This window comes from Bombus impatiens, unplaced genomic scaffold (assembly GCF_000188095.3).
Source record: "Bombus impatiens unplaced genomic scaffold, BIMP_2.2 scf_0377, whole genome shotgun sequence".
Classification (NCBI taxonomy): Eukaryota; Metazoa; Arthropoda; class Insecta; order Hymenoptera; family Apidae; genus Bombus; species Bombus impatiens.
Genome location: NT_176796.1, coordinates 205,743 through 228,150, shown reverse-complemented (window position 1 = coordinate 228,150; position 22,408 = coordinate 205,743). Strand labels below are relative to the sequence as shown.

General features: G+C 41.9%; 1 protein-coding gene across 2 annotated transcripts in view; it reads left to right on the top strand.

The window, feature by feature from the left end:
• The window catches only part of LOC100746500 (sodium/hydrogen exchanger 9B2), a 92,848-nt gene that overhangs the window by 39,140 nt on the left and 31,300 nt on the right, over positions 1-22,408 (top strand). For both annotated transcript variants that reach the window (XM_024367967.2, XM_003489822.4), the window contains exon 3: positions 18,035-18,299. In XM_024367967.2, the coding sequence (XP_024223735.1) occupies positions 18,035-18,299 (265 nt within the window). The remainder of the gene's footprint in view (positions 1-18,034; positions 18,300-22,408) is intronic.

The following is a 22,408-nucleotide window of genomic DNA, read 5'->3' as shown; positions in this document are numbered from 1 at the left end:
CTATCGATCGAATATGCCGCGGAATTATCCTCGAAAGAGATCCGACTCCAAGAACATCCATTCCTTGAACTCGAGCGATTATTACACGGTTAACGGTGTAATACAAATGGTTCTACATATACCTCGATTATCCACTACGGTGAAAAATTTTCCACCGAACGTGCAACGCGACGATAATTCGCGTCAACTACGTATCCCCCATTCCGGTTTCACAACGATACATCACTGACCAGAATGTCGGCTAGCTCGGTCCGACGACATAATAACAGCGCGTGGAAGCGTGGCGTCATTAAAGGCACGTCTAATAACGTAGGATATCTTGTCTGACACGCACACACGCGTTCTACGATACGTATTACGTGAACCGAATGTTGCGAAATTCGCACGAAACGAGTAGCACGCTACGTCGTTGCCCGTTTCATCGATGAAAGAAATATGTACAACGATATTCCGAATCAACGCTAAGACGCGTTCGTTGTTGTTCGAATTTTCATCGTTTACGCCGTATATACGGAACGTTTACGAGCATTACTTTTTAACATTTTTCTCACGAGCGAAAGGTCTGTGAGACGAATAAAAGAGAAGAAACTTTCGCTATTTTTCGTACGCGATAGGATAGCCTGAGTCGGCGTTAGTCGGTGCTTATCATTCGCGCTATTCGTCTCACGTAATAACAAAACCATGAACGTTTTGCATCGTCACATTGAACGCACATTTTAACTAATTGCAAGATACGTAACGCTTTGTCCAGACCGACTAGAACTATTCGCGAGCAGAAACGACGGAACAGCGTCGTGTCCACACCGCGGTTCTCCAACAACTCGCAAACAGCTTCTAAACGGTTAGAAACTTATTGCTCGTACGCTGGCCAACCCTTTCGTATGCCGCCTCTCGAACGAATAGCGTTCGCTACTCGCTAAAGCATCCGCACTGATCGCCAACAGCGATCCGGACGCAGCCTAACCAGACTACGAACAACTTATTTTTACAAATACCTCGATATAATTATTCGTCCAAGTTGCCGATATCGTTCGTACACATTTGATCAACTGAATTTTCTAAAACACGGTACGTCGCAAAACACGATCTCTCTATCTTTCTATCTAATTTCATATTCATAATCATAAATCATAAATCATAAATCATAAATCATAAATCATCGTTTACGCATGTTGAATTATATTTGTACGCGTCTATGTACGTGTGTACAGCTGTACTCTGTCTAATCCCACACATATACCGCGACATAATCGAGATATCGTAGAACGTGTGATTGACAAATTCAGCGGCAGAAAGTCATCGTCTAACAATGTCTAGCGACAGTAGGAGATTAGGATTTTAATGGAAATATCGTGGCCACGGCAAAAACGGGAGAAAACAAAGAAGTAATAGATGTAGAAACATTTTTTAACGAGCGACGATATACGATCAAGGAGGAAAGAAGAAAAAATATGTAATTTAAATGTAAATAGCAGATGTTACGCGTCGTAAGTGAAACCGGTTGTAACTTTAGCAATCGGCTGCACGTGGACCTTAATAGACGAGTTTGTGCGCTAATCGGCCTTCCGTAGAAAAACCTAGTGTATGTTCGACGATTGCTCGTTTATAGCGAGCTATTGGACGTTCGACGAAAAAGATTAAGAAAAGCTAAACCGCGATTGGGTTCGATCGACAAATTCTCCTCGCGAATGTGTCATTTGGCGATAAAACAATTTCAAGCAACGAAATATACATTTTTAGAGCAAAGTACGCGCGGGAAGAGACAAAAGAGCGCAAATGACGGACGTTTTCAATAATACGTATACGACGAGGCTGTTCTAGGTTTTACAATTCGTAAAATATTAACCGTCAAAAACGGGGGCGGCGAGGATATGTTTGACGCATGGGTGATATTCGTACATCGCTTCCTCACTGCTGTATCACCGTGTGGCAGAGCTTGGATATGGAAACGCGTTGCATTACGCGTTTCTGTGTACGTACATACCGCAACCTAGCTGCGTATATCCGATTGCATCGCGATGATATTCGCATCGATATTCGAGCCGTGATTCTCAAGCCCCTTTCCCCAAACTTACCACCATTTCAGAACGCAACAAGAATCCGCGAGTGCTGATAACAGCGGTGGGGGTGGTCCACGAGAGTTTTCGAAAAATCGAAATCGCCCCTGTTGTCCAGTAATATCGCTGCAACGGGATGATCAACGATGGAAATTCGAACAATCCAGGGTATTTTTAAGCTTCGACGTGTAGCGTACACGTATAACAGATGTAACGATGTAATAGAGCGTGTTAAGCGGTAAATCATCTTCTCCTTTTCTTTTCTTCTTTTCTTCTTCGAAAGACAGCGATGTGTCCGCCGCGCCTGACTTTCGTCCAGTTCACGCTTGTCGTCTGATTCGTTCGTTCGTTTAATTTCGAAGAATACGAAAATACCGTGATTACGTATACATTTTTCTTGAGTGGTTATTGAGAAATATTTTCCAACGATATTCGTCCGATTTAATATTGGCGAGTACATATATTTCAAGCGGACGTACGATAGTCGAAGAATAGAAAATAATCGCTTCCGATCTCGATAAATTTCAGCCGGAAGGTAGGAAAAACGTAACTGAATGAAAGATAGGAAATGTAACAGCTCGACGAGCGAATATAAATTTCAAGTAAAGTAGGTCTAAAAGAAGCTATGAAAGGATAAATAAAAAGACAAAATTCTTCGTCGCGGTAACGATGTTGACCTTAATGGTAGCAATCATTGTTTTCTTACTTTTAAGAAACAGTCGTTCTCCTTTCTTCTTTCTTTCGTTATTTACAAGCTTAGAAGCTCGCGACACGAGTAAGAGATACCTAATATGCGAACGATTGTTAAAAGCGAGAAACAAAATATACTGCAGACTATAAATAATAGGCAGACCTTGTTCTCACCGTTTACGGTGGACATTTACGATAACGGTCAGGCTACGCCTGTGCCACAAGTGACAATATAATATGTAGTTTTATAACGGTCGTTTGCTTTGACGCTACGTTTCCTAAAAAAAAAAAAAAAATACAGACTTTTCAGTGTATCGGTAGCAATTTCTTCCGATTTGCTTTCGACGTTCTACATTTTCTCGTAAAGAAAGTTAGAACTTTGTATTCTTAATAATTTCTTATCGAGTTTGAAATACGTAATAAAAGAGTGTACAAGTTAAATAATCTCTTATCTAAAGAACGAGATAACGCGAAGAGAAACGACGATATTCTTCTTACTTTGAATTAAACTATCAAGACGTTGCATAATCGCGAGAAAGCGATATCGCCTTCGATGTTATTCTAATCCAGCTTTTTGTCATTTAGCGATGTAATTAACGATCTAGCGGTCTTAGATTTATATCCGGTCATAAATCACGGCTGGTCGCATTCTCGGTAGTTTGATCGAAAACAAAAGTCCCGCCATACAGTGAAACGTCGTAACGACAAAGTAAAGCAAAGCAAACGTGTATAAGCCAAGCACGTGATATGATTCATACCGAAATTAATAACAGGCCAGACCGGAACACATTATCCAAGGCACAAGGCAAACAGCGCAGACCGAGACGTTTTCACGAGCTGCAATCTCAGCGAACGACATGGCGTCGCGTCCTCTTGCCAGGAGTTACGAGGAAATTCTCGCCGGGCGTCGCGCCGCACCGCGCCGTCGTGCTTTCCCTTTTTCTTCCGTTCCAATCGCGTAGGTCTTTCCACTCTTAATCCCTACGCGAGTATCGAAGAATTCGCAAGCGCGAATTAGAAAAGATATTTAACAAAGGCATAGGCATAGACTCGTTTGCATCGCCGTACAGAAAATTACTGCATCTTCGATGCGGCGGCCAAGTTCTATTTACAACAGGACTTTTATCCTACGTTTTTAAGACGAAACACGACTTTCAAACGTCACTTTCTCACTGTACGTCAAATTCGTCGTAACAATTTTCATTAGAGCGACGATAAAGTACATACCTCTGTATGTACAATTTTTAATTCGCGTTAAGCGCACAAACCTCGCGACATTCTGCAATTTCGTTGATACGAAAAATATGCGTGACAGGAAAATGTGAAAGTTAGAAACGATAGATTTACAAAATACGATGAAAACGATCGGAACGAAGAATGCGATCGGACTTTTCGAAGCCTCTCGAGAGTTGGCATTCTCGACTAGAAAACGATATCTCTCCATATATTTTATCGACGATCTAACGCAAAGTACGTTTATTGATTTTAAACTTTATCGAAATAGCGCGGCGCTCCACGATTCGAAATTTTAATCGAAATTTTCTAAAAACCGAGAGTTTCGATGTATTTCTCTGTATGGTACATGGAAGACACAGGTTGGCTCGAAAGGGAAGCCGTGTCGTGCAGATCCTCGGAAAACTGTCAGGACGCTGGAGACCCACCGGGAATTTCCGTACGAAACACCCCGGAAAGATAGGACGTGAATTTAAAATATCGCCGTCAGATTGTTTTGAGACGATAAAACGTCACTTTTTTTAAGCGATACATCTTTTCGCGAACAGGTTACGAGCAAATAATACATTGACTCGTCCTTCGAGCGAACCATCTTGCATGAAATTCTCCTACTTTGAGATAGAAAATTGTACGTTTTGGATATAACATGCAACGGATACTATCGCGAATACTATGTACGCGTGTGCGTATTGGTAGCTACGATTAGTTTTTCCACGTTCTTGGACGAACCATTATCGTAGACCGATTGTTTCCTACGCAGCGTTACAGCCGAGATATTCGATGATCGAACGACCCTTGCCTGACGATTTGCACGAGATATCGAACATCTCGCGACCTGCTTTCGTTCGCGTTGCTTCGAGCACAAGACATCTCTAGCGACCCGATTATTAATATTTTATCGCTTCGCGTGGAATAAGGGAACAGGGAATAGAAAATAGGAAATACAGGAATAAGGACATTGGTAGAATATGCGATCGTGGTATACGGATTAATTAATCGTAAAATTAGAATTATATTCAAATATTTGAATCGAAAGACAAGAAAGTATAGAAGCACTTGAGAATTTCTATTCTAGCGCTAGCGCTTTCTATTAAATATCTGAATCGTTGATAAATCGTTGCTCGAGATTAATTTCTTCGATGAAAAAATATTTTTCATATTTTTGAAATACGTGCAAATTTGAAAACCGATATTAATCGTATTTGGTTATTCGGCGACCAGAATTCGTCAGAATTTGGTCAGAATTCGTTCTCGCGTAAGGAGTTTCGCGGAGGAGATCCGTGACGCATAGAGGTTACTGGTAGGTAGCAGAGCGGATAGAACGCGACATCCGGCAGCAGTCTATAAAATTCCTTCGGGAGCGCACCCGGGAGACACCCATCCGCTTCCTTCTATCTCGTGGACTTTTTACAGGAACGTGGTCTGCGACGACAAGATGTCGCGGCCGACGAAGACATAGAGCCTTCAACCCACGGCTTCCGGTTTGGCTTCTCGCGATTTTATTCCTCCACCGACCAGCCACGTGTCACTGAAACATTTACACCGTGTCGTGCAGCTTGTAGCCTCGTGATTTACGATATTTCTTTCCCTTCTTTTTCCTTCGATAGTTGTAAAATTGATCTTCAATTTTTTAACGCGATTGCTCCCGTCGCGTCGTTTCTTTCTCTCACTTTTTATTCTTAAAGTAGCATCTTTCGCCGCTCGAATAACTTTTAACGTATCCAGGAAGATAGCCGATTAATAAAATCGTTAAGAATAATTTACGAAGAATAATCGAAATCGGAGAAATTAATTCGCAATTGTTCCGCCAATGTTCTGAAAAACGTACAATTATTTATATGTATAACGAAGTTACGGACGATGTTTGTTTCTCGTGTTCGACCGATATCGAAAGGGAACACCGATAGCAATACCCAATAAAAGGTAAATGCCTTCAAATCGATTTAGATGGACTACATTTTTTTTGCAAATACGATAAATTACGGATAGGTTACACGAGTTTAAACGAAAGATTAGCTTCGTATTATTGTTAGCACGAGTTTCCTGGAATTTATTCTAGAAAATTGTACAGTGCTGTTTCGTAGAATCCTCCCTTGGAATTATATCGCTTGATAGATTATGTACTAGCAACCTTCTATTTATTTATTCATTCATTTATTTATTACATATCGCGGCAAAGTCTTCGCATTAACTTTTACGCAAAGTTCTTACGTTACGAATGTACCCGTTTATCATAAAGATTAGGAAAACGATATACGCGACAATATGATAATTTTTCTAATCAGATACGTAAACGGATTACTTCGATGTAGTCTTTCGCTCTGTGTTCCGTGTTCGAACGTTTAACCGCGTGTCTTGCAAATTGGTGCAAACATCGGCCTGTATTTGACGTTTAATCGTCGGTAGACGTCTAAACATCGACAAGCGTTCAACTTCGAGTCGACAACGACGCTAGGATTGATTTGGATGGATCTGTCAAATTCGACGAGTATATACAGTTGTTTAACAAGAAAAAAAACCACCAATCTATTCGTTTCGTATCGATTCGATAAATATTAATTTTTATTTTCGTAAAGCACGGAAACTTAATTTCACGCGTAAAAGGTGATCGATACGCGCGTAATTTCTATGGAAAAATTTCTAGAAGAAAGATTACTAGACGATCCCTACGACGAAAAAAGCTTTTCTACTTAGATAGGTATCGATGCATAGAACGTAGACGCTTTATTTAGAGGAATCAAGGAAATCTAAGTTTCAGCCCGCCGCCTGTTGGCGATTTGTTCGTTACATTGCGATCGTACAAATACGGTACAAGTTGCGTTATCCAAAATTTCGTTCACCTGAAAAGTTCGTCTGAAACTCTATATGGAAGACAAAACTTACGATCGAGATATACGCTTATAGATCGAGACCCATTGAAATACTCATCGTTCGTGCATAACGCGACAGAATCGTTACAACGTCGATTATTCGCGATACACCCTTTGAAATTCCGTGCTGCCGAAACGAAACATCGACAAAGCGATCCAGTTGATTAGTTCGCGACACAGAGGCTTTCGCGTTCTCATCGAAGAATCCAACTCTATACGCATACTTTCAGAGTCGTCGCAACAAAGTCGATCGCTCGAGTCGATAAGCGTTCGACCGTGGTTCCGACCGCTTTGCCAGATCGGCCGATGGATGTTTGCACATTGCACAGGTATAGAACGCGGCTTGGTCTATCTAAGCGAGCGTGCCCGGTGAATCGCTTACGTGTTTGGTCAGCTTTACCCGCGTTACCTATCATCCTCTACCCGGCGTAAACATCCGGTCGGAGGGTTTATCATGGTAAAAGAGGAAGCCCAAATGCTTCGATTTTCCCTAGTCGCCGTACCTTTGCCTCCAAACTGGAAGGAAACGAATTCGTTTTCACCGATTCGTTGACGACATCGTCGTCCACACGAAGATGCCTCTTCCTCGACCAATTCCAACGTTTCTAATTCAACGACGTTTCGTCAAAAACTCGACGTTCGAACGATAACGACCTAGTATACGCGTGTGATAAATTTTCTTTTCGACAAATTTTATTCCACGTTTTCGACTTATTCTCACACGTGAGAGAACCTATCGTCGATTATTTACTCCTGTTCGATCCGAGCGAAACTGTACAACGACTGGCTACCGTTCGTAGAAATGTGTCGTAGAAATCCATATTTTGAACAACTTTCAACCGATTATTAATCAGCATAAATTACGAACATCATCCTTCTTGCTGCTACATTTTATGCAATTACAACTGTGCGATACGTAGATCGAGAAGCAACAACAAAGAAAGAAACGCGACGACGATATTCTTCCATCGAGCGAATTCCTCAAAATACGAACAAACGACTCGCTATCGAAGCAAGTACTCCGGAAAGATGGCTGAATAACATATTTCGGAAAATGACAATATCGCGATAACTCGACGCGATCACGCGTATTCCGAATATGTACAGTGTGCATGTATTTTCAAATTTGCGCGATCGATCGAGCTATCGTCATATAAACTGAAATAAAACGACAGTTAGCATCGATCGAGATATCGAAATTTTACTTGTTTACACTTCTGATTTACGCTAGACTTACGACGACGCTTATTACGTTGTATACAATTACTTTTACGTTGACGTCAGCCGAACCCTTAATCGCGTGTATCTAAGATAAGAAGCAAGAAACTAGAAAAATGTCTACAACAGTTCCTTTATCGAAATAAAAGCGTCTAATACACCTGCATGTGTATCGGTATACCTGTTCTTTTATCATTAGGGATTAGCAACAGATAATCTTTTTATTACGCTTGTTAGTTCTTCGGTTCTCTACGAAAATAATAAGTTCTAGGTAATTGTAAACTTTTGTTCTGTATACTTCCATTTCTTATTCTACCAATGCATTACTGTGCAACGTTTCAATTAAGTAATCTCAAAGTATACGTACATATATTAATGTTTCCTTTAAAATTCCTATTCTCAAATTCACCTATGACTTTACCAATCGATCGAATCGTTGTTTAAAAGCCGTACGAAGAATACCGATAACTTTGTATACACACGTAGCAACGAATGCTACTTGTATACGTAGGACGATCGAAATTTTGTTCAAAGGTCATCGCTATAGAAGCGCGTAATTACCTAATTATCGCGCGCTCTGATCTTAGGATATTTCCTCGCGGAGATCCGGTTGTCGAGTCGATGATATAAGTAACAGGGTCGAGCAGCCACTAGAACATTGTCGCAATTTTCGTATCAAAAGTTGGTGTCTATCTACCGAACCAGGGCGGACACGTTGCACGTATTAGTTGGCTCAACGTGCCGCGAAACACTTGTCCCCGTTTAACTGGCGCGTATTAATCCATTTTAAAATTCAGCTACTTTATCCATACGTAGCATGTAACGTGTATACGCACTTACGAGCGATGCACGTACACTCGAGAGTCTCTTTATCTCTTGGTCGGCTTGGTCGGCTTCGTCGGCTTCGTCACAAGTCGCTCCTCGAAATCATTTCTTTTCAAAAGCTTCGAGCCACGTTTGTAACAACAACAGCGGCAACCACGGGTAGGGAGGGTTTAACAGCGAGTTTAAGGGAGAACATTGGCCACGTTAATGTACATATTACGTCGATGGTCCCATATGGATGAATGAAACGGTCGAGGATGAGAATTCGCGTAATTCGTTCAACGTTGTTACTCTCAGTGCGCACAAGGGTCGCTCGCGGCAAAAGTGCAAATCTTTTTAGCATTCGAGTGGAAATTTTATATTCTTAAAGCTTCCGATGAAAAAGCCATTGGCTATAGTTTGATATTCTCGTAGAAAAGGATACAACACTATCCTTACCAAATGCCGTACAAGTCGTACGCCGTAGAAAATTGGCTATCGAGAACTCTGTCTCGTTCTTTCGTTAATCCGCTTCGTAATCGTGCGTTTATTCTTCTTACAAAAATTTCTCTTCCGATATTCGCCAGTCTTCCGTTATTACAGCTACTTTGTTATATCAAGCGTCTAGTTACTCGTCGTCTACGAGTTCTTTTAATTAACAACGTTTAAGCTACATGGCCCGGGGCAAAAGCTAGAAAAACCTATACGTACGTACAGGACAGGACAGATAGACGAATGAACAAAGTCGAAAAAGATCGTTGTCTCTGTGTTTGTCCAAGCACGTTAAAAGGTAGTGCGTTTTTCTGCGTTGGTCGCGCGACGCTAGATTTACGCCCGATACTACATACTCGTAGAACCTCGAGTAGTCCTCGAAAGAACGATGAAAATACACGTATCGTAAGAATACGTATCGTCTCGGTGTTACTCTTGAACATTATCTAGTATAATATGACAAATTTACGTTAAAATCACACATGTATGTTATCGGCAGAAAAATATCTTAGAAGAAGGCACTGGTAGAAGCAACTTTTACGTATTTATCATATTACGTACGTAGCGGCGCGCGTCTCGGGTTTGTTTCGTCCAAGCACGGCAAGACAGCTTCGGAGCTTCTAAGGTGTATTCGACGTGCTGTAAGGTCGATCGACCGTGATGAAATCGACTAAAACATCCGATCGCGTGGAAACCGAGCGGCAACTTTCCCCTTCTTCCAGTCGAATTAGACGACAAACGCTTTGTTCACGTTTCGTGAACATCCGACATTTCACAACTATCGTTGTATACAGGGTGGTTGGTAACTGGTGGTGCAAGCGGAAAGGGGGTGATTCTACGCGAAAAAAGAAGTCGAAAATATAGAATAAAAATTATTCGTTCGAGGCTTTGTTTTCGAGAAAATCGACTTTAAATTTTCGCTCGGTACGCGTGCGGTACGTTGTAACGGATCTCAGGTAGCTGGTGGTGCAAGCGGAAAGGGGGTGATTCTACGCGAAAAAAGAAGTCGAAAATATAGAATAAAAATTATTCGTTCGAGGCTTTGTTTTCGAGAAAATCGACTTTAAATTTTCGCTCGGTACGCGTGCGGTACGTTGTAACGGATCTCACTGTAGATCGTTGTCTCGATGGAAAAATTTAAAAAAAAGGAGAAAGAAATAAAAAAAAATTTTTAACCCCCTTTCCGCTTGTACCACCAGTTACCAACCACCCTGTATAATAAACGTAATTCTTTCGAAGATCCGAAACGACTTTTACAACGATTTACAACGACATTTCGTTAGACATCGACGCTGGAGAATTAAAAAAGTTTTTAGTAAAATCTTCCGTTTCGTCTCGATGGTACGTTCGTATTGCCAAGCGTAATCGAAATCACGCGTAAAGGTCGTTGAAAATAGAGAGACGAAGAAATACGAAGAAAGGAAGAAACATTCAGTCGTAAACGCATAGTCGAAGATTATTTTAATCGTCATGTTTTCAACAATGTTACAAGATACGCGTATAAACGAGGAAAAAGTTTAAGCGAAAGATAACGACAATTGCCACTAGATATTCTAACATTGTGCAATACTTTTAAGCCGTTGTTTGTTTACTAATTTGTTTACTAATTTCGCGATAATATAATCGATCTGATACTTTCAAAGCCATTGCGATACAGAAGGCAATGTTGTTACGTCGAATACAGAAAACGGTGAAGCTTTAGTTCTTTACGTACGCTTTCCTGCGCGTAATTAATTCGCCATCTACGTGCGTTTCTAAACGCGTTGTCTAAAGCAAAACAACCAAAAACAACTATCTCGTACAGACTGCACGATCTTCTACGTTCCACTGTTAAATTACCATGCAACTGTCGGAATTGAAACTCGTATATCACGACGTTCAACGTGAATCTAGCAGTCCCAAGAGAAGCCGAAAGACAATCGTTCGCGGTTCGATTCGCAACGTGGAGCAATACAGAAGCCGAATCGCGTTGCGCTTCGATATTGCATCGAGGTATCCGCACCGCGTCCGACCCAAGCTATTACGTCTACGCAAATGTTGCCGTGATGTAAATCTGTCGGGGAATGGCCGACCTCGAAATTGCACGGCCTAACCGATACCGCAGCAGCTCATTAGCTGGTCGCTCGTTTCACAAGCCGCATTTTCTATCTCGAGCGAACCATTTCCAATCTTCTTCGTCTTTCTCTCTTTTCTCGACGCTAGAGAGCCACCCATCTATATTAAAAGATATAAACAACTCGTATAAACTGACCTAATCGTTAAACGTTAGGATCCGATCGATGCGATGAAAATAAACGAGTGCGCATTAAAGTAGACGAATTTGAACAAACGCAAGCGTTAATTTCGTTAAACGTATATGCGCGATCGAACAACTCGTGTATTACACTTCATGGATTCGGTATTCATGGATGGTCTCGCCGTGTTCCTCTTTTACGAGTCCTCTCTCCTCTCGTAAACGAATAGACGAAGATACGTTGATGATAGTGGGTGGTAGGTAATCAGCAGGCTTCGTCGATCAGTGATCGGTTATTTTATCGAGATTCGTTTACTATACGCGCGACGGGAAGAGAGAAAGACAGAGAGAGAGAGAGAGAGAGAGAGAGAAATCTCACCTGTGCGATGGAGTGTTGCGGTGGAACGATGTTTTCAGATAGCCTCTCGGGGAAATATTAATAAAGGGTGCTCCGAAACACGTGGTACAACACGCGTGGAGAGTCGGTTGGTGTAAAAAAAAAGGGAGGGAAATAAATCGAAACGGTGGAATAAAACATCGTGTACGAAGTTTCCATTGTCGGAAACGTTGATTCACGGAGAGCCAACTCTTTCCCTCGGATGGTTGTTTGCAAAGGTATTCTAGTTGTCCTGGCATGTTTACGCCCAGGTTGGAGGGTAGTTGACGTGGTTCGAGCTATCGGTTCTTTTTTATTTATTTTTTCGTTTTTTTTTTTTTTTTTTTTTTAGTAAGGGATTGTCGAGAATCTCGTGTGGAATCGAGAGTGCCGAACTGTCGAACAGCGAAGCTCGATTTTTCGAATACAAACCCGCGTTCTCCCTCGAACGTACCCGCATTTACTCGTTCGTTTCCGATACGATATAATTCAGTTTGTTTAATTTTTCAGCCACCACACCGATGACCGAAGCTCGTACAGAACGATTAAAAGAGATTCAACAACGCTATATATATATATATACATGTATGGGTGTGCGTAGATCTGGTAACGCTTAAATATTTTCAGCAATTCGTGTCAGACCGGTAGGCATTTCGAATTGTCGTGGACGCGTCGCGCTAGTCGATAAATCGGAACGCTGGATTCGCCGGTGCCGTTGCTGTGTTCGCTTATACGTCCTCGCGACCTTTTTTTACAGTTTACATTTTTTTTTTTTTTTTTTTTTTTTTTTTTTTTTTTTTTTAGTAAGGGATTGTCGAGAATCTCGTGTGGAATCGAGAGTGCCGAACTGTCGAACAGCGAAGCTCGATTTTTCGAATACAAACCCGCGTTCTCCCTCGAACGTACCCGCATTTACTCGTTCGTTTCCGATACGATATAATTCAGTTTGTTTAATTTTTCAGCCACCACACCGATGACCGAAGCTCGTACAGAACGATTAAAAGAGATTCAACAACGCTATATATATATATATACATGTATGGGTGTGCGTAGATCTGGTAACGCTTAAATATTTTCAGCAATTCGTGTCAGACCGGTAGGCATTTCGAATTGTCGTGGACGCGTCGCGCTAGTCGATAAATCGGAACGCTGGATTCGCCGGTGCCGTTGCTGTGTTCGCTTATACGTCCTCGCGACCTTTTTTTACAGTTTACAGGTTCCCAGGGTTCCTGTGACGGGAGACATCGCGTCAAGACCCGACTTGATCTCTTGCGTTTTAAAATTCGCTAAAATAACGCTAAAAATACGATATAATACGGAGAATACAGAAATTCTGGCAAGTTTCTGTGAACGGAAAAATCGCCGATCTCGTTCGCACGTTCGTAGCGAGACGATCGAAACAAGTCGAACTACCAAATCCTTGATCACGTCCTTCCAGATTCCCTTCGATCCCGGCGGTATTTTTTTCATCCTCCGAGACCTAATGACGCGTCGAAGATGCTCGTTAAACGGACTTCTTGGCTCTTCCACGATGGTCGATTCCGCGAGTCTGCGGTCGTCCAGAGGGGCCGTAAATCGGTAACTATCGATAGAGCGTGCAAGGTTTGTCACTGCTAAAACCGCGACACAACAGCGACGTTCGACTTTGAGATTGAAAGTTTCATCGTAGGCTTACTTAGCGTAAAACATATGGCTGTGTAATTTTATTCCACGTATATTCTATAGTTTTCGAGATTTTCTTTCCCTTCAAAGTCATCTTCGAGGAAAGAAATTTTCGCGTTAAGCATCTATTCGTATTTTACCGTAAAAAAATGTATCTTATCGTTATGTTATTGTTGCCACTCGGTTTGTAAAAGTATCGCTTGTATATTGGCGATAAAGCGAAAAGTGGCGATGCCTTCCTTTTTTATTAGATCGGCTGCGTACGAACAAAGGTTACAGAAGTTGGTAATCTGGAAGATTATGTTATCGAAGTGATTATTATACTAGGAGATCCAAAAAAAATCGTCGTATACCATTGTCTATGACACTCGTAGATTTCTCGTATTTTTCCGCGTTCGACCACGCGAATCGTACGTATATGGTATTATCATTCACAGGTTCGGTATAGAAAACGTAGCGTGAGTTATACAGGGAAACTTATCTCGATATACACTTGGCTGCGACGTCAGTTGGAAAAATTTTTGAATTACGTGCGCACCAAGATCGAACACGAACTTGTCATTTTCTAGCTTTATAGAACAGAGGTGTATTATCGCGTTTGAACGTTCGAAAGTTTTAGAGCCTGAAAATGCAGAAATCCGTCTTCGTCCATGTACGACCATTTGAAAATTTGCAAACCCGAAAATTATAGAACGTGCGAGATTCATTTTTTGTTCTCGTTTAATTTCTTACGTCAAATAACTGACAAATAACGAAATCTCGTCTGTCTCGTCGATTAATCGCGATTCGCGAAAACTTGGACCGTCATAGTCTACTGAAGGCAGCGGATGAACGGTGTTCGCGGCCATTGTATAAACGGTAATAAGCTTGTAACGTTACGTAATAGTAGATGGCTTCGTCGCTGACACGCGTGTATACGCGCATTACAGACACACGCTGACTGGTTGCACGTACCACGTAGCGAGCGTTTCCTCTTTAAGTCAAACCTTTAAATCGATTAAAATATTAACGTTTAGAGAATGCCCCATATTTTTATTGCCACTTCAACTCGACCAGTTTTAACATTGATCGTCTGTAAAAAGCCGGAGCAAGTAATTCTCCGTACGCGACTTGGAAAGGAAATGTCGGACCTTCGAAACGGATTACCATTCGATCATCTAACAAAGGCGAATTAATAACCTGCAGAGAAAAATAGATATAAAAGTAAAGAGTGGCTGCGATTGCGGACGCACGCGGTTTGTACGTGTAATCGACTCGTCGTAATCATCGATTAAGTGGCACGACCAGGGTCCAAGTCCGCGAGCTTGTGGATGAACAGATCGCAGACGCGGGAAACGTGGGTGGCATCGATCGCGCGGATCGAGATTATCGAGGGTCGCGCCGGCATGCCAGGAATCCTGGCGTTTCTGGGTTAGAGGCGTTAAGGCCGATTCGTACGAATGCATGCAGGGTACGCGACCCGTACTTGGTTCGATCGATAACGCCTGCCACGCTCTCCGTACACCTAGTCCAAAGCGAATTTAGAGTCCATTGCGGCCGCCGTTGTGACTTCGATTATTCCATTATCGATTACAATTCGTTCGAAATGGTCGTCGGAATTGTACGTTTCGAGATCGTTGCTTTAGTCTAAAAAAATACTTTTCGACGTAAAACCGTTTAAACGCGGAGTAACTAACCAATTAATCGAGATAAATTCGTAAAGTTGTCCGAAAGAGGATAACGCGTACGCCGAGCTACAACGCGCGTCTGTCTTTTCACGTTGCACGCGCAAACGGTCAAAGCAAAACATATAGGATACGCGGGCCTCTTAGGTGCAGCGTACGTTCCGTAGGGTTGATGAAATTTTCGGCAAAATGTAGCCGATGGTTGGAATTCGATGAGACGATAACGCGCTCGGACCGATGCGACGAGTAGCGAGAGGAAGATGATCGGTGAAACACACGGAGAACAGATTTGTAAGTCTAGTCCCGGAAAAAGGAGGTCGGGGCCAACCACGACCGAACAACGAACGATTGGATCTACTGGGGCGTAAAGCTTGGCTGGTGGTGGGTGTTGTTGTTTTCTGCGCATTACAGCGAACCATTAATTCAAATTAGAGCACGTTTCGCTGGTTCACCGGTAGCCCGGCATAGATGTAGGTCAAGTGTTCTTCGCGCGACACATTTTGGCCGCGGAACAACGAACTGGCCAACGAATGCCCGCCAAATAATAGTTGCTGCCAAGCAACGTTTTGTCCACGTGCTATTGTACTCTGGCAACGACTCTTCTTCCTCTTATATACCGCGGTTATCTTCTTTTCCTCAGAGAGAAAGGGACAGGTGGAGAAGAGGCAAGGCGGTAAAGAGCAAGAGAGAGGGTAAAGTTTTCATTAAGCTTTCGTCGAGCCGATGTTTTCGATTAATTGCGCCGGTGATAATAAAAAATATAAATAGTATAGCAAAGTATACATTTTCTCAGAAGATTCTTCTTTAGGCGATGGAAATTTTTCTTTCGCAGCTTCTCTCCGACACCCGGTAGCATCTAATCCGTATCGAAGAACGAAATTTTCCAACTGCGAACCCTACGCTCCATATTAAACTTTGATCGTACTTTAGAAGAAACGACAGAAAGAAATACGACGAGTATTTAATCGAATCCAATTAATTTAATTACGTTTTCTTTTTCCTTCCGATATCTTGATTCTTATTTCTACAAACTAAAATAGATACATACCTCTTCTCGATATCGATACGTCGCTTAAAAGATTAACCTTTTGCCAACTCGTGAAAGATTTCGCACGAATCCCCGAATGATTTAAACGTATCTCGAAAAAGCTAATCGTAGGAAACGTTCGAGGAACGTAACAGTTTTGTGAAATTATTTACGCGATAGTAATTTTGATTTAAACTCTATTTACGACGAGCTCTGATTATGAAAATTCTTATATTTTTTACCTGATTATACCTTCTCTTTAATCGACATCGAAACGAAATTCATTTTAGTTCGCCATGGCGTCAAATTTAACACGTTTTTTTATCGATCGTATTTAGTAATTCGCTTGAATTCTAACCGTATAAAGTCGGTTATCCGTAGAAACAACGAGCCTCTTTACTTTTTCGCAATTACCAAGAGCACGTGCAACTTTTGGAAAAATTAATACGAAAAATCTATTCAAATTTGAAAACTACTTCTTTTAGCGATAACGTACGATCAGTAGACGAACAATTTCTGTTCGATCTCAATTATCGTTACATCGACATTTCGCGTTACACGACTATCAAATGTCAAACGTTTACGTACGCGTCACGATAAAACTTAATCTGTAGCTTCTTTTGTCGAACTAACGCCGTTGAACGCCCTACTTTGTGATACAAACGCACCTAGAAAGAGTCCGTTACGAAGGATAATTGTAACTCTATCGAAAATAGAATATAACCACGTTAAAACTATGAAAGCCTTACGTCCACCAATTCCCAACGAAATGGGAAACCGAATCGGAACTAGTCGTCGATGCGACGTTCGTTCTCGTCGCTATGTAAATGAAAATGCACGAGGCCCAGGGAACGCAAGGCTGTTCGAATTTCGAAAAGCCGGAGAACGTACTCGACGCGAAGTCGAGTCTCGCGGATAGTTAAAGATGCCACCGACGTTAAAGATGCGAGTTTGCGGAGTCGGACCGTCCAAAACTTATCCTATTACGAGTTTCTTCGGCGAAAGAGGAACGGAGAAAAGGAAGCCGCGTTTCGGTCTGGCGAACGAGTGCCTCTGCGAGGCATCGGCAATCTCGAGAAAACGCGTCGAATTTTCGACGCGCTGTGCAAACGGAGACGCAAACTCCAACGATAAGCTGTCCCTCTGCCTCGAGACAGATTCACGAGGGATACGTTCTCGAAGCTGAAACACGAGTGACCTGGCTGAAAAGCGCAACAGTTCCTCTAACTTGGTTGGTTCGCGAGCAAACGATTAGAAAGTAGTTAAGAGGTTAAATAAGTCGAGGATACGCGACTTTAAAGCGCGAAACCCGTTTAACTCGCATCGTCGGTCGAGTTTTCTCGAAAGTTTCGCGACATTCTTTCGCTTAAAGTTACCGCTCTGAATTTAGATAACGTTCACGACGAGTGGCCCCGATTACCTCGAACGTTTAGAAGTATTATTCGTTAAGTTTGTTAATACGAAACCGTACGAGCGAGAACGAGACTAAGTTTCAGGTCAGCTTGCTTTACTTTAGACGAGATCGAAGGTCCGGTTGAATTTAATTAGTAAATTAATAAACCAGTAGGTAAGGTCGTAAGGGCTAACGTGCTGATTAAACGAAAGACTTTTTCGAAAACTTAAGGACATCGTCGAGACTCCTTTGGAAAAGAATTCGTCGTATTTCACGGTAAAAATCGGTCGCTAATCCTCGTGTTTTCTGTTACAGAAAGGTCGCTCTAGTTATTATCCTTACGAGAGCCGGTTTGGACTTGGATCCAAACGCCCTGAAGAGGTTGAAAGTTACGGTGCCGAAGCTCGGTCTAATTCCATGGGTGGTCGAAGCACTCGTCGTAGCTGTACTAACGAAATATCTTCTTAATTTGCCCTGGATATGGGGTTTCTTGCTTGGAAGCGTAGTAGCTGCTGTTTCGCCGGCCGTTGTAGTACCTTGCCTCTTCAGGTTACGTGCCAAAGGTTACGGAGTTGCCAAGGTGAGATTAAATCATCTTTTTTTTTTTTCTAACATCTCTATCAGCAACCATACGAAAATTCTTGCCGCATCGTCCATTTTAAAGAGCGACAAAAATCCGCAACGTTCTTCCCGTATTCTTCGAAGCAGTTTCGTTCGATCAAGAGCGAAAATTCAATGTCGCGGAGTTTCGCGCGTCGAATTAGCCGCGTCGCGATGCGTCGGCCAGACGCGATGTGTTCACAGATAATGCCCGCCAAGTTGCATCCGTTAGTCGGTAGCGCGATACGGTCGGAATACTCGTGCGTCGTAAACTTACCGAATGCACGTCCACGCTAATTAAATTTCTTTAGGACGCCGGTTCTGCACCACCGCTGCAATTTCGCGTTTCCTCGCGATGCAATTGCGCACGACGAGACGCGGGAAAAATTCGCAACTAGCTCGGTGGTGGTGTGGCGATGATCGAGCGAACGAGTCTTTTCGCGAACCGATGCTACCAACTCTACTTTGTTTCAAAGTAACCGAGAAAGTTTCTTTCGAAATACATTTCAAATGTACGTAGCTAGCTTTCCCATACGATTCCGTGCGACATACAGTCAGCGCTAGCGAAATTGCAGCTACATTTTCTTTGGTAGATTGAATTTTCCTGAATCGAGGAATAGAAACGCGTTTCGTACGGTTAGCAGGACTTTGTGTAGTTGCATCCGTGCTATTCGAGAGATCATAAAACCACGTTGATTCCAATTTGTGCAAAATATCGTTGAATATAAGCGACGAATGTGAGAGAGAACGAAGAAGCGACGTTTGACCTATACGCGGTGCACTTCCGATTAACGCAAATTCTTTTTCCAACTATTTAACGTTATCATTTCTTCGTAATTTCATAATTGCGTTCTAGATATATTAATTTTTTTTCAGTCTTTCGCAATTATCTAAGGTTCGGGACGGTTGTTGGTTCGGTGCGAGCCCATCCGTAGCGCAGCCAACGTTCTAATAAAAAATTGTCTCCCCAGTAACAACATGGCGACAATTTTTCTCCTATTCTGTACGTTTCGACCTGTTTAATCTCAGATATCGTTCGCGATATTCTTGTAGCGGACAATGTTCGATAAATACATTTCGTCATCGTCTCTGGAGAGCCCTCGCGCGTAATTAATAGATAAACGATCTTTGCAACGGCAAACGCGCGTATCTCTTCAACGCCAAGGCGAAAAGCAAGTCGAAGAACGGTCGGCTGCGTTCAAGCTACATCTATTTAGTATCGTGATCTGTTCGCGTCGTTGGATTACTTAAACTTTCAGGAGCAGAAACGTTTGCTGGGAATCGAATACGCCTAGAATCGCCGATTACGATAAATTCATCATAGATAGAAACAGCACCGGCCTGTAATTGTACAGTGGTCGTTAGATGCCGTGAAATCTGCATGGTCGAGATCCTGTTCGACGCGGGATTGGAGGAGGACCTAATACAGCGGAATAGAATAAAATACGAAATTACACGTTATTCGCGTTACTTCTCGTCTCGTTTTTCCACCTTCTCGACCTCTCCGACCTTCTCGACTTTTTCCATCGAAACGTCGAAAATGATCATTCTTCTCGTTTGTTGTTCGAAAAGGACGATCGAACGATCAAAATCTGCGACAAAATTGTTACATACAAAGAATCATTTTATTAATAAAATCAATGTTATACAATTAATAACATAGGCGTAAATACGCGTTAAAATAGAAATTTATATAACACTCGTGATAGTTAATCCGCTCCTATAATGCTTCTGATGCGGGATTAAAGACGTTATTAAATTAATTAGATTAAAAAGATCAACGTTGCGGCGGTACTTTTGCGCAGATTGCAGCAGGATGGTCTGAAATTCGAAGGATCTCTATTTACCTCGTATCAGATAGGATTACAGGTTCAACAGCGTTCCGTAATTGCGGCAGATTAAACTAGCGGCTGGATTTAGCCGGATCTTTACCGATGGAATTTACCACATAGGTTATGTTTTCCTGTCAGTTGTACTTCCGTTGTAACAATCGTTGCCATCGAAGAAAAATATGCAAAATAAAGTAGCTCGGTATCGCCAAGGTAACAATGAAAATTGAAAACTTGGTACCGCGGTATAAAATGCTTATTGCACGATACGTAACAGACGAAATTACGAGAAACTGATTGCTTTCGTCGAACTTGGATTAACAATTGTTCTATGCTAGTCCACTTACACGCGTTATCTCGTAAACAAATCGAATCCAAATGAAATTTATCCGTATTTAGCGTATTCGTTTGAGTTACAAGCAATCCTGCCGGCTAGCCCAAATAGCTTGAAACAGAGATACATAAAGTGCACATCGATGCCGAGACTAATTTTATACCTGATTATTTATTTCTGATTAGAAAAACGAAGAATTTATACGAAAAGAGTTTCGATTAACTGTAACTACGTATACATGCTCGTTACTCAGCCAGTTATTCGAGACATTAATATAAAACCGCCGAAGGAACGCGTCCGAATAATCACGAAAGACAATTTCTGTCGCGGATCGTGCATCCTTGGAAAGATGCTACGAAGGTTGTCGAAGATATCGTTTGCGGATGGCCGAGTGATCGATATTCAGACGGTAGTCTTTGCCTTCGGAACGGCCTGTCAGTAACCGTTCTTATCGACGAATCGACGTATTCGTCGAATTCCCATGAATGGCTAATTCAGTAGCGCAGGGGTCTGACCATAACGCCCCGTCACTACTTGTCCCACGTTGCAACTTTGCTTTCACAAATTTCGCTTCAGATTGCTTTATCATTGAAAATAATCGAGATGACCGTTGCCCGGGACCATCGTACGCGTACGAAAGACTTCGTACACGAAATCAGACACTTTGAATATCAGGAATCTATAGTACAGCTCTAATTGATAATTTACGATTAGAACATTATGGAGAGTACGAGACTTTTTCTATCGTATCGATATATATATACTCGAACTGTTCGAATTATAAGCGAAAGTAAATTATTAGATTTCGACAAAGATTAGAAACAGAAGGATACATTTAACGAGAAATGCGCGATTAACGCAGCGAATGAAACGATAAATTATTAAACGCTCACTAAATGCGAATAGCGTATGCCGAACTAATTGAAAGGTTTATCATTGCAAGGCGATTTGTTATGTCAAAATTCCATTTATAACGATGTAATATTTTGTGGAAGAGAAACGATTTCTTGCGTGTTTAGACATTATACGCTATCACTTGTAAAAATTACAATTTGAAAATTTACGCGACACGATATAGAGACATTTTCTAAAATTATAGATCCGTCATTTACAAATATATAAGTCATCGAATTATTTTTCCCCAAGATTGTACATATTACGAAGAAAAATTCAACGAAACGCCATCGCCGTCACCGAACGGCAAACAAACAGAATCATTAAAGACAGCTCGGATGCGAAGTTTACAGTCCAGGGACAAAAGTTGGTACGTCCAGAAGATTTGACGCGTCGCAACGATACGGTCGTGTTTAAAATGATAATGTGAAAAACATTAGCGAGAACGAACTGAACGATGAAGAAGAGCGCAAACGAGGAGAGAGAGAGAGAGAGAGAGAGAGAGAGAGAAAGAAGCAGATAGGAGAAACAGTGGGAAGACTTAAATAATTCAGTTTAGAAAATGGAGTGGAAGCTGTTTGAAGAGTGCAAAGGCCATTCCTGGCAATGTGATATTCATGAGTCGAAAAATCTAGGCGAGACTTTTTGTTTATTCGTCGCTCTTGCGATGGAAGCAGCCGCGCGAGCGAGAAGAAATTAAACGCTTTGTCGAGAATGTGCCGAGTAATTCGCATTAACCGCGAGATCAAAAAGGTTCCCGAGGAATCAAAAAGAGGAGGTCGAGACAAAGAAAAGAGAGGGAACCCTTTCTTCGTTCTCTCGTCCCTTTCCCGCGTGCTACGTACACACGTTCATTGTACTTTTAAGTAATCGTGTTTCTGGACGTAATTTCTGTATTTCGCTCTGGAAATAAATTTCAAACGTTTTAACGGAAGATGTGGCGCAGATAGAGGTAATTTAGAATCGCGGAGACGAGGCAAGACGCATGGTGGATATTTCATAGTTGGCGTACGCGATCGTATAAATGCTATT